A 12,425-nucleotide genomic window follows, 5' to 3' on the forward strand; every position below is an offset into this window, starting at 1 on the left:
TGAAGTATTCATTTCTGGTTATTAGCTATCGCTGTGCAGAAGTTATCTTCAATACTTCCTTGCATTCTTTTATTGGATTTTGGATTATGTGTTGACGACTTGGATAGATTTTGAATTCCCCCCTTTGACTAATTCAAGATGTCTGACCCTTCTCAAGTCCCCAAGTACAGGAAGTGTAGCGCTAGGGACTGTTCAAGGCGTCTTCCGAAGGCCTCTATCGATCCTCACACCATTTGTTCCAATTGTAGGGGTAAAGCCTGTCAATTGGAAGATCGATGTGAAGAATGCGTTGGGCTTTCGGAATTCGATTTTCAAGAATTCCTGAAATATGCACGTAGGCTAGAGAAGGATAGGATCATGAGGAGTTCGTCTCGCTCAATTGATTTTTCCTCTCCCCATGCCCCACAACCTATTCCTTCCCCTGTAGTGGTTGCACCCGACCCCCCTGCTAGCTCTCATCAACCTTCGATGGCAGATATGATGCGTGCCATCCAGGCTCTAGGTGAGAGAGTCGAGTCATTGGCGAATGACCGCAATCAACTCATGGCTGACGTCAGGGAGTTGAAAGGTAAAAGTGCAGTGGGAAGTGAAGTGAGTGTTAGTGCAGTGAAAAGTGTCAGTGTTACGCATGAGGGTGCGTCTGTTCGTGCCTGTCGTCCTCCCAGTCCGGGACCTCTTGCAAGCTCCCAAGCCCAGGGGAGAAGCAATGTCGTACGACCAAAGGGTTCGACAGGCTTTAATCAGCGGACAGACGTTCCCTCCGTGGTTTCGGACGTATCTTGCCTAGATCGTCCCACTCACAAGAAGACGAGTGAGCCCGTTCATTCCTCGTCTGCGGAAGAGGTTTCACGTCAGAAACGATGGACCAAGGTCTCACGGCCTCTTAAACGCAAGGTCCCTTCCGAGCAAGTCCAACGGCCCAGGTGTAGCCACTGGGTCAGTTCGGACTCGCTGCAGTCCTCCGACGACTGCACACCTCCTAAGAGAGGCAAAGTGGTACTGCAACAGGCAGTAACTCCGTCTGTTGCCGCACCAGCTGTTGTAGACCCTAAGTGGTCTTTGCTGCAGTCTATGCAGACTCAGTTAGCTGCTGTTATGCAGGAGTATCGTGCGGAGAAGGTTGACGCTGCACCCGTTAGCCTACAACCAACCACGGTTGTGCGCCCAGCAGACGCTGAGGCTGCCTGCTCCCACACTCCAGCTGTGAGAGCTCCTCCACCCATGCGCAGTCGACCCTGCCAGACGCATGTTGACGTTCACCGACGCACGGAACCCTCCGTTGACGTTCGTGTGCTACCACAACAATAGGAGGGTGGAGTTAAGCTGCCGTGTTTTGACGCGGTGCGTCAGCCTCCGCAACCCACGGTGGTCTCCGCTATCCGACCACAGTCGGGAGTAGACGCTTTGCGCCCCCACTCAGCTATGGTTGTTGCCAGTTCTCAGACTGACCAACAGTGGCATGACGTTGGGTCCAGTGCAGCCACGCATGCACCTGTGCTGCCGGACTCAGCCGTCCAGCTTTTACCTACTCCTTTGCCTCTTCCTCCTCAACATTCAGACGATGGACTCTCTGATGATGACGAAGCTGCACATCTTGACGACCAACACTCGGACATCGACGAACCCAAGACCACGCCTCCCTCCTTAGCCTTTAGGAAAGTGCTTGCGCTGTTCAAGGATTTATATCCGGATCAGTTTGTGTCTGCAGCACCACGCTCGCCTCCCTCTGAGTTCGCTTTAGGCATGCAGTCAGCAGCTCCTGCCTTTACGAAGCTCGTACTCGCTCGCTCGTCCAAGAGAGCTTTAAGGGTACTGGGAGAGTGGTTGCAGTCCAAAAAGCAACTTGGGAAGACAACCTTCATGTTTCCCCTGGCCAAGCTTGCTTCCAGATCTAGCGTCTGGTATGCCACGGGAGAAGTTCTCGGCTTGGGAGTTCCTGCCTCTGCCCAGGGCGACTTCTCAAGTCTGGTAGACTCTCCCCGCAGGCTGGCTATGAGACGCTCCAAGATTTGCTGGACTCCTTCGGATATGGACCATCTTATGAAAGGAGTTTTCCGTGCATTCGAAGTCTTTAACTTCTTGGACTGGTGTTTGGGAGCGTTGAGCAGGAAGACCTCCCCTTCTGATAAGGAAACTTCCATGCTCATTATGTCCTGCATGGACAAAGCCATACGGGATGGTTCTAGTGAGCTTGCGGCTTCTTTCGTGTCCGGGGTCCTCAAGAAGCGGGATCACCTTTGCTCCTTCTTGTCAGCTGGAGTCACCCCATGTCAAAAGTCGGAACTTATGTTTGCTCCGCTCTCGAAGTGTCTCTTCCCTGAAGAGTTGATCAAGGAGATTGCCGCCTCCTTGATCCAGAAAGACACTCATGACCTGGTGGCGTCATCCGCACGCAAAGCCAACCCTTTGCCCTCCGTGCCTAGACCCAGGATGGACACTCCAGCGTCAAGGTTCATTCCGCCCTTTCGTGGCAGAGCCTCCAGCAGAGGAGGTGCTCATGCCGGAAGTCAACGTGGGAGCAAGAAGAAGGGTTCCAAGTCCTCTAGAGGCAGAGTCTGACTGCCACCTTCTTCAGACAGCAGTGGGAGCCAGGCTCAAGAACTACTGGCAGGCCTGGGAGAACAGGGGCGCAGACGCACAGTCTGTGAAGTTACTCAGAGAGGGGTACAGGATTCCATTCTTGCGCAAGCCCCCTCTAGCAACAACTCCCATCGACCTCTCTCCCAGGTACAGAGAGGAGGACAAGAGGCTAGCTTTACAGTAAGAGGTGTCTCTCTTACTACAAAAGGGAGCGGTAGTCATAGTCCGGGACCATCAATCCCCGGGCTTCTACAACCGTCTCTTCTTAGTGGCGAAGAAGACAGGAGGGTGGAGACCGGTGCTAGACGTCAGTGCTCTGAATGTCTTTGTCACAAAGCAGACGTTCACCATGGAGACGACAAAGTCGGTTCTAGCATCGGTCAGGAAGGAAGACTGGATGGTCTCGTTAGACCTAAAGGACGCTTCCTTTCACGTCCCCATCCACCCAGATTCCCAACCTTTTCTAAGGTTCGTTTTCGGGAAGGTTGTATACCAGTTCCAAGCCCTGTGCTTTGGCCTAAGCACGGCACCTCTAGTTTTTACCAAACTGATGAGGAATATTGCCAAATTCCTGCATTTAGCAAACATCAGAGCCTCCCTCTATTTGGACGACTGGCTTTTAAGAGCTGCGTCAAGTCGTCGCTGTCTGGAGAATCTAAAGTGGACTCTGGATCTGACCAAGGAATTGGGTCTCCTGGTCAATATGGAAAAGTCCCAACTCGTCCCATCCCAATCTATAGTATACCTAGGAATGGAGATTCAGAGTCAAGCTTTTTGGGCTTTTCCGTCGGCCCCCAGAATCAGTCAAGCCCAAGAATGCATCCAGTCCATGCTGAAGAAGGACCGATGTTCAGTCAGACAGTGGATGAGTCTGATAGGGACGCTTTCATCACTGGACCAGTTCATCGCGTTAGGGAGACTCCACCTCCGACCCCTTCAATTTCACCTAGCTGCTCACTGGAGAAAGGACAAGACGCTAGAAGCGGTCTCGGTTCCTATTTCCGAGAAGATGAAGTCTTCAATGACTTGGTGGAAGAACAACATTCTCCTCAGGGAGGGTCTGCCACTGGCTGTTCAGACCCCCGACCACCTTCTCTTCTCGGACGCATCGGACACGGGCTGGGGTGCGACATTGGACGGTCGGGAATGCTCGGGCACGTGGAATGCGGATCAAAGAACGTTGCACATCAACTGCAAGGAGCTACTGGCAGTTCATCTGGCCTTGAGAAGCTTCAAGTCCCTCCTTCTAGGCAAGGTGGTGGAGGTGAACTCCGACAACACCACAGCCTTGGCGTACATCTCCAAGCAAGGAGGGACTCATTCGATGACGTTGTACGAGATCGCAAGGGACCTCCTCACCTGATCAAGAGATCGAAACATATCCCTAGTAACGAGGTTCATTCAAGGCGACATGAATGTCATGGCAGACCGCCTCAGCCGGAAGGGTCAAATCATCCCAACAGAGTGGACCCTTCACAAGAATGTTTGCAACAGACTATGGGCCTTATGGGGTCAGCCTACCATAGATCTGTTCGCAACCTCGATGACCAAGAGGCTCCCAATTTATTGCTCACCGATTCCGGACCCAGCAGCAGTTCACATAGATGCCTTTCTTCTGGATTGGTCCCATCTAGACCTTTATGCGTTCCCCCCGTTCAAGATTGTCAACAGAGTACTGCAGAAGTTCGCCTCTCACGAAGGGACAAGGTTGACGTTGGTTGCTCCCCTCTGGCCCGCGAGAGAATGGTTTACCGAGGTACTGCAATGGCTAGTAGACGTTCCCAGAACACTTCCTCTAAGAGTGGACCTTCTGCGTCAGCCGCATGTAAAGAAGGTACACCCAAGCCTCCACGCTCTTCGTCTGACTGCCTTCAGACTATCGAAAGACTCTCAAGAGCTAGAGGCTTTTCGAAGGAGGCAGCCAGAGCGATTGCTAGAGCAAGGAGGACATCCACTCTCAAAGTCTACCAGTCGAAGTGGGAAGTCTTCCGAAGCTGGTGCAAGTCGAAATCAGTATCCTCAACCAGTACCTCTGTAACTCAGATAGCTGACTTCCTTTTATACCTAAGGAAGGAAAGATCCCTTTCAGCTCCCACGATCAAAGGTTACAGAAGCATGTTGGCAGCAGTCTTCCGTCACAGAGGCTTAGATCTTTCCAACAACAAAGATCTACAGGACCTCCTTAAGTCTTTTGAGACCTCGAAGGAGCGTCGGTTGGCCACACCAGGTTGGAACTTAGACGTGGTACTGAAGTTCCTTATGTCAGCAAGGTTCGAACCACTTCAATCAGCCTCTTTTAAAGATCTCACTTTGAAGACTCTTTTCCTCGTCTGCTTAGCAACAGCTAAAAGAGTCAGTGAGATACACGCCTTCAGCAGGAACATTGGATTTACATCTGAAACGGCTACATGTTCCTTACAGCTTGGTTTTTTAGCCAAAAACGAACTTCCTTCTCGTCCTTGGCCCAAATCGTTCGATATTCCAAGCCTTGCTAATTTGGTTGGAAATGAACAAGAAAGAGTACTATGCCCTGTAAGAGCTCTTAAGTACTATTTGAGACGTACTAAACCATTACGTGGACAGTCAGAAGCTTTATGGTGCGCCATTAAGAAACCTTCTTTACCTATGTCGAAGAATGCAGTTTCTTATTATATCAGACTTTTGATTCGAGAAGCTCATTCCCATCTGAATGAGGAGGACCATGCTTTGCTGAAGGTAAGGACACATGAAGTTAGAGCTGTCGCGACTTCAGTGGCCTTCAAACAAAACAGATCTCTGCAGAGTGTAATGGATGCAACCTATTGGAGAAGCAAGTCAGTGTTCGCATCATTTTACCTTAAAGATGTCCAGTCTCTTTACGAGAACTGCTACACCCTGGGACCATTCGTAGCAGCGAGTGCAGTAGTGGGTGAGGGCTCAACCACTACATTCCCATAATCCCATAACCTTTTTAATCTTTCTCTTGAAATGTTTTTTATTGTTGTTTTTTGGGTTGTCCGGAAGGCTTAAGAAGCCTTTCGCATTCTGGTTGATTTGGCGGGTGGTCAAATTCTTTCTTGAGAAGCGCCTAGATTAGAGGTTTTGATGAGGTCCTTTAGTATGGGTTGCAACCCTTCATACTTCAGCTCCTAGGAGTCGCTCAGCATCCTATGAGGATCGCGAGGCTCAGTAAGGAAGACGTACTTAAAAAGGCAGAGTAATTGTTCAAGTCGACTTCCTTACCAGGTACTTATTAATTTTATGTTTGTTATTTTGAATAACTGCTAAAATGAAATACGAAATACTTAGCTCTTAATGTTAACATATATGCTGGTCTCTACCCACCCCCCTGGGTGTGAATCAGCTATATGATCACCGGGTAAGTTTAAATTGAAAAATGTTATTTTCATTAGTAAAATAAATTTTTGAATATACTTACCCGGTGATCATAAATTAAAGGACCCACCCTTCCTCCCCAATAGAGACCCAGTGGAGAAAATTGGTTCTGTGTTGACATGGAGTACTTGAGTACCTGCTCGACAGATGGCGCTGTTGATGTACACCCCCACCTGTATAGCGATCGCTGGCGTATTTCGTCCTTAGGTTTTTCTGTCGGGCAGCAGAGCTGACAGCTATATGATCACCGGGTAAGTATATTCAAAAATTTATTTTACTAATGAAAATAACATGTTTATTACATTTAACCTCTCTCTCTCTCTCTCTCTCTCTCTCTCTCATCCCTTACCTCTTTCTATCTCTCTAACAAATGATATCTTTGTTGCTCCTCAAAGTTTCATTTATATTGAAAATCAATCACGATTCAATTTTCCTTACTTTCTCCAATCTCGCACCATTGGTCACATCACGGTATTTTCGATATTTCTGGAAAATCCGCGATATATGTATATACATGGGTTATGAAAAAATCTGTGAAGTGGTGAATCCGCGATGGTCGAACCGCGAAGTAGCGAGGGTTCACTGTAGACTAAATGATATCAGCATCAATGACCTTAGATGTCAGGATGCCTGAAAACTTTAAATCAATCAATCAATGCAGTCTATCTGTTTGAGGCTCATGGTGAGGATGGCAGTTTCATCCTTGCCAAGTTCCGTGGACATGATGTCGTACAATGCTAGTGGTATTTTTATATTCATATCAGAGGCAGGTCTTCTCAATGCTATTCAACTTTTATAACATTTAGTTTTCTGGTTTTAACAGAATATTCTTCTAATCTTTGTAATAAACGATATTGGTGTCAATGACTTTCAATGTCAAGATGCCAGAGAAATTCAAATCATTCATTCATTCAAATGGGTAGGCGGTAGTGTGCATGCATGCGTTCAGATTGCTCGGGCCTTGCTGTAGCCAAGTTCCTTCTCCTTGCTCATTTCCTCCACCAAATCTAAGCTAATTCAAATAAATTAGCAAAATCAATGAATTTGGGAAATGCGAGAAGGAATGGAAAATTGGAATGGGAATACGTGGAATGAGGGATAAGAAAGGGGTTTAGAATGATTAATAAGATGAATATGACGAATGATTGCTAGAAGGAGAATGTGAATAAAATCGCAAATAATAAAGAGATTCAAATAAGTTTGAAGGATACATTGTAGATGTGTTTGGGAGAGCAAAGTAAATGTATGAAAGGATTTGGGTAAGATTAAGGATATAATAATAATAAGTGAAGGACAATAATAATGGGAAGGAGATATCATACTAATATGCATGATAGGTTATATCAGTGAGGTAATTCTGTGAAAGGGAATGGTCATATCAGTGGGATTATGTCGTGAAAGTGAATATAGGCTGACGAAGAACTACGTAGTTTTGATCAGCTGATTTTAATGTAAACAATGTATAAGATTATAATTCGCCATGTTTTTTATTATAAATACGATACTAAGATGTGAATATTACATGCAATATTATTGGATACAGTTAAGTGAAACACCAGTTTACTGTAATCAAAATCTGTTTTTTTTTTAAACATAGCTGTAATTTTTTTACCTCAGTAAATGGATACACACTGTACAGAGAGAGCTAGGACAGTGGCGTAGAGCTCTGCCAATGCAAAGGAGCGTGGGCTTTGTGAAATCATGGCCCAGCTTGAATTTTATTGCAATTTCTATGAGAATTTTTTTTCGATAGGTATTGCATTGTTCTGGGCCATCCCAATGCTGTTGCCAACTATCAGAAATCAAATTCTTAACGTTGGGTAAACAATAACCAAATTTTTTTTCCTTTTCCCCTCCTTGGGCACAAAAAAAACCGAAACTGCGAAATAAGAAACCGGGATTAACGAGGTCTGACTGTATTCTGATGTCTCCAAATCTGATGCTGGAGTTGGATTTGGAGTATATAAAAATGCTTTCAATTGTAGAGGTGCACTTCCTCTAACAGCTTCCCTATTTACAGCTGAACTATATGGCATACTAACCGCTGTTGAGAAAATAGCGTTGCAAGACTGCAATTTTACCATTTTTAGTGATGCAAGAAGTGTCCTACAAGTTTTAGAAGTTTTTAGTTACGATAATCCTTTAGTTTTAAAGATTTTAGTGTGGCTTTTGATTATTGGTATGAAATGTATAACAATCCGATTTTGCTGGGTTTCAGCACATATAGGTGTGTCTGGAAATGAGAAGGCAGATATACTGGCTAAGAATGCTGCAGCTGAGTTGCTACCAAGAAAGTATCCCATTCCCAGTAATGATTTTTTTACCCACAATTAAAAATTTAATTTAAAATAATTGGCAACAACATTAGAATAGTTTACTTGAAAATAAGATGAGAGAAATAAGTAATGTTATATCCCCTTGGAGGTATGATGGGATGCCCCAAAAATGGGAGACGACTACTTGTTGCTCTGCATTGGTTACACTTAGCTGACGTACGAGTTTCTTGCTGACTAGCCAACCTCATTCATATTGCAACAACTGTTTGGTACCATTAATAGTGAGAGAAATAGGGGTCTGTTTGAGGCTCGAGGTGAGGATAGCGGGTTCATCCTTGCCAAGATTTTTGGACGTGTCTTACCATGCTAGTGGTATTTTTAACTTTATTTCAGAAGCAGGTATTCTGAACGATATTTAACTTTTAAAATTATATCTTTGCCTTTATGGTTGTAATTGAATATTCTTTTAATTTTTTTTTATTTTTTTATTTACAATAAATGATATCATCAAAGTCTTTAGATGTCAAGATGCCAGAAAACCTCAAATCAATTAATTAAACCAGTATATAGACACTCACATATTTGAATTAGGCAGTATGTGTGTAACAATGGATAAAACTATAAAAGGCATAAGTATAGACCAGAATTGGCTTATTTCTAGGTTCTTATGTTCTTTTTTTGTAATTTAGTTCTGTTAAATTTAATGTTTATTTTGTTAATTTTAATGCATCTTTGCTTAGTTCAATAATGATCAAAATAAATTTTTCCTGCCTTACATGTTATGCATTAGCTTATTACTTTTTTTCAGCTTGTTGGTGATAATGTGTACAGTATTGCATGAACTTACTATATCAGTACTACATATACTCAAAAGATGTTCATTTAGCTTTTATTTTACAGTTGATGAGTAATGGTGTGGGTGAGTAGGTATAACTTTTAAGGATTTATGCAAGTTCCAAAGATTCCTGTTGTGAGAGATTACTGTTATTGAAAATACTTCTTAGGAAATAAATTTCAGGCAATTTCCAAAATTGTACCCAAATTAAAAAAGTGTCCCAGGTAATATGATTTCAGACTATTGGTGGTGCACTGTAGGGATTTGTAATGATAAAGGGGGCTGTAAACTAGGTAAAAGACATTATATTATGTTTCTCTCTCCTTTGTTTTTTCTGAGATAGGATAAAGTTTTCTTAGAATGTAGTCAGTGATTTAATTAAAAAGAAAGTTAAAGAAGGAACACTTGATTATTTTGATTAACCATGGTCCATCATTATTTTCAATTGAATTTAAAATTTTATTGTAATGATTGGATCAGATGCATTTTGAAAACTTTTCACTTCCATATAGTAGTTAAGAGACCTTTAAAACATATACTGTATAGAATCTATTCTTAAATTAGAACAAGGTACAATTAAAGGAGTGGGAAATATTATAAAGAGATCAAAGAGAAGGTATGAAAATGAAAGACAAACACCAGTGAAGCTTGATCCAAAGAAACAGTGCAAGGAACCTTAGTAGCAACTACTGCAGAAAATGCCATTTGGTAATCTTCCTACTGTGCTTAACTTTTATAAGATTTTTATACATAAAAGATATTATGTGATAATTTTTACTCTACTCTGAATTATTATTATTTTCATTATTATTATTGTTAATATTATTTTTATTATCATTATTATTATTATCATTATTATTATTATTATTATTATTATTATTATTATTATCAATCCAGATCCAGAATTATACAGAGGTTTTCTATTTTGATTGCAGTTGTCATCGATAGTGGCAGCCGATATGAAGTTGCTTACCCAAGTGGAATCTCACATTTCCTTGAAAAATTAGCTTTTGGAGTAAGTTATGGTTTTTAAGCAAGAAGAAAACATTAAATGTTATATTTACCCTAATGTTCAAGTAATCAGTGAAGATGACAACCAGTTTTGAAATTTTGACTGACCTTGGCTTTGATCTATGTGAAAGTAGCAAAGAATTCTTTATCTAGAATACAGACATTTATTTATTTTACATAGTGGCAAAGAATCACCTATACAAACTTCTTACTATGTCATCATTCTTAGTTTTAGAATCATTTATATTTTCATGTTAGTAGTTATGACCCCTTATCTTCAAACCTAACTGCGCATCTGCCTTTTTTAGCATTATCAGTTGTCTCATCACCCATACCACGAAAACATGAAACTGCTATGGAAACATAACACACCATTATTTAAGGGGAATTTTTACATCAAATAAATAACTATTTATATTGGTGTAAAATAACTCGGGCTTGATTTTCATTATAAAATCTTCTAAAAAAATTACTTTTTGGTATTTAGCTGCTGTAAGATTCCCAAAGACTCCTGTAAAGTCTGGAACAGGGAATTCAGTACAACATGATATACCAAAGAAGTATTGTCTTCCTTGTCCTAGGCCAGTCTATCAATATGCAAGACACGAACTTGGTGAAACCCAGGGTTTCAGGCTCAATTTAACTCATCACAACACATCCAATGCTAAATTTGACTACTTACTGCCAACAATTCACCTACTAGGAACCATTGATAACACTGGAGATGATGCTTACCCGGACATTTGCTTCTTGCCTAACTGCCATCTTTAATTTTGTCATTGTTGGAGGACATGTTTGTGCTCCCAATTTACAGTTGTTCCGACACTAAGTACAAACCCTTTCGCTCTTTATTAGGGATTATGTTTTTGGCGAAGTTGGAAGACTTGTCATAAGACTTTTAGCGAGGTGTAATTACCCCACCCTAGTTAGTGGGAGATATAGGGGTTAGTACCAGCTACCCCGCTCACGCACACACTGGTGTTGTCTCGTCCCTTTTACTTTTGGCTTGGCCGAGGGCAGACGTTGTCTCTATCCACCTCCCAATTCCGACTGCCATTTGACAACATTGTTTTGCTTTCTCTTTACAGATGTTACTTTTTTCTTCTTAGGCCATCATGCAGTCACGTCCACAACTTGATGGGCGCAAATGCAGCACCTTCATGTCCTCGGTCGAGACAGACCCCCACTCAATGTGTCTGGCCTGCAGAGGATGGCTTTGTATGCAGGATGATACCTGCAAGGAATGGCGGGAGTGGTCTTCCTCTAGTGGGAGAAATTTGGACAGCGGCGTAAGAAGTCTAAGAGGGACTCTTCTCCTTTAGGGTCTTCCTTGAAGTCGAAGAAACCTTTGAGTACTTCTTCAACCTCTCGATCTGTTCCCAAAGTTCCTGGTCGCTCGTTTTCCTCCGGAGAATGATCGAACAGGAGTTTTGACCATTTAAGGCCAGGACAAATCTTCAGGATCAAGAGGCACTTTCGCTTCCCTTAGCAAAGCGGGGCTGCCCTTTCCCGGGTGGGGTTCTTTTTCTCTTAATGATCTTTTGCAGATTTGGCCTTCTTTGGGTGTTGCTGCAGTTGGGAGCTGAGAGGAAGTGACCACCGGCTTCTTCAGAGGTGCAGTTGGATTCCCCTCCGAGGGACTCCAAAGGTTTCTTGCTGGAGAAGTTCCTTGCTTCTGCTGCTAGTGGATTTCGTCTGGAACCGAGTTGCCTACCTTTTCCCTGCTGCACCTGCTGCCGCCGAAGACCGCGCTTCCTTTCAATATTGTTGTTACCGATCAAATACACTGCTGTGAAGAAGATTCGAGCAGCGTGGTTTTGTCATCGAAACTGAATACAGTGTCTCTTAAGTTTACTGGTGTGTTTTATTCCAATTATCAATGGTAGCAGTAGCGTGGTTCAAAAGAAACTTGAAAGGATTGAGCGTGACTACTTACTGGTCAGATGTGTTTGACCTCGGTATAAGGTTGTGACACGAGAGTGGCAAAATAAGTGGAAAAGTGCCAAGATGGTTGGAGTGCGTGCGAATCAAAATGGCTACCGCTGTCCCTAATATCGCTTATGTCAGTGTTTGTGTGATGGATAATGTGAAATTGTTGCTTCAGTGTATTGTGATATTGTGATAAGTGGTTGAGTGCAGAAAAGCGACGATCATAATGGCCTCTTAATGAGAGAATGCCTGGATGAAGTCATTGAGCTTCAGCACGGCATTTCATTTCTGTGCTGAAACTTGGTGACGGACAAGAGGGCTCTCGAACTTAGGGAAATTACTCCCCCAGTTCGAAACTAAATTTCTCTCCTTCATCTTTTTCTTTCTCTCAATATTACTTCGACCTTCTCCTAATTTTA

At 43.1% G+C, this 12,425-nt stretch overlaps 1 protein-coding gene across 1 annotated transcript in view; it reads left to right on the forward strand.

Moving 5' to 3' along the window:
• The window catches only part of LOC137625999 (mitochondrial-processing peptidase subunit alpha), a 656,206-nt gene that overhangs the window by 86,255 nt on the left and 557,526 nt on the right, over window positions 1-12,425 (forward strand). Inside the window, exon 3 of the mRNA XM_068357083.1 lies at window positions 10,002-10,081. Coding sequence (XP_068213184.1) covers window positions 10,002-10,081 — 80 coding nt within the window. The remainder of the gene's footprint in view (window positions 1-10,001; window positions 10,082-12,425) is intronic.

Source organism: Palaemon carinicauda, chromosome 33 (genome assembly GCF_036898095.1).
Source record: "Palaemon carinicauda isolate YSFRI2023 chromosome 33, ASM3689809v2, whole genome shotgun sequence".
NCBI classification, from domain to species: domain Eukaryota; kingdom Metazoa; phylum Arthropoda; class Malacostraca; order Decapoda; family Palaemonidae; genus Palaemon; species Palaemon carinicauda.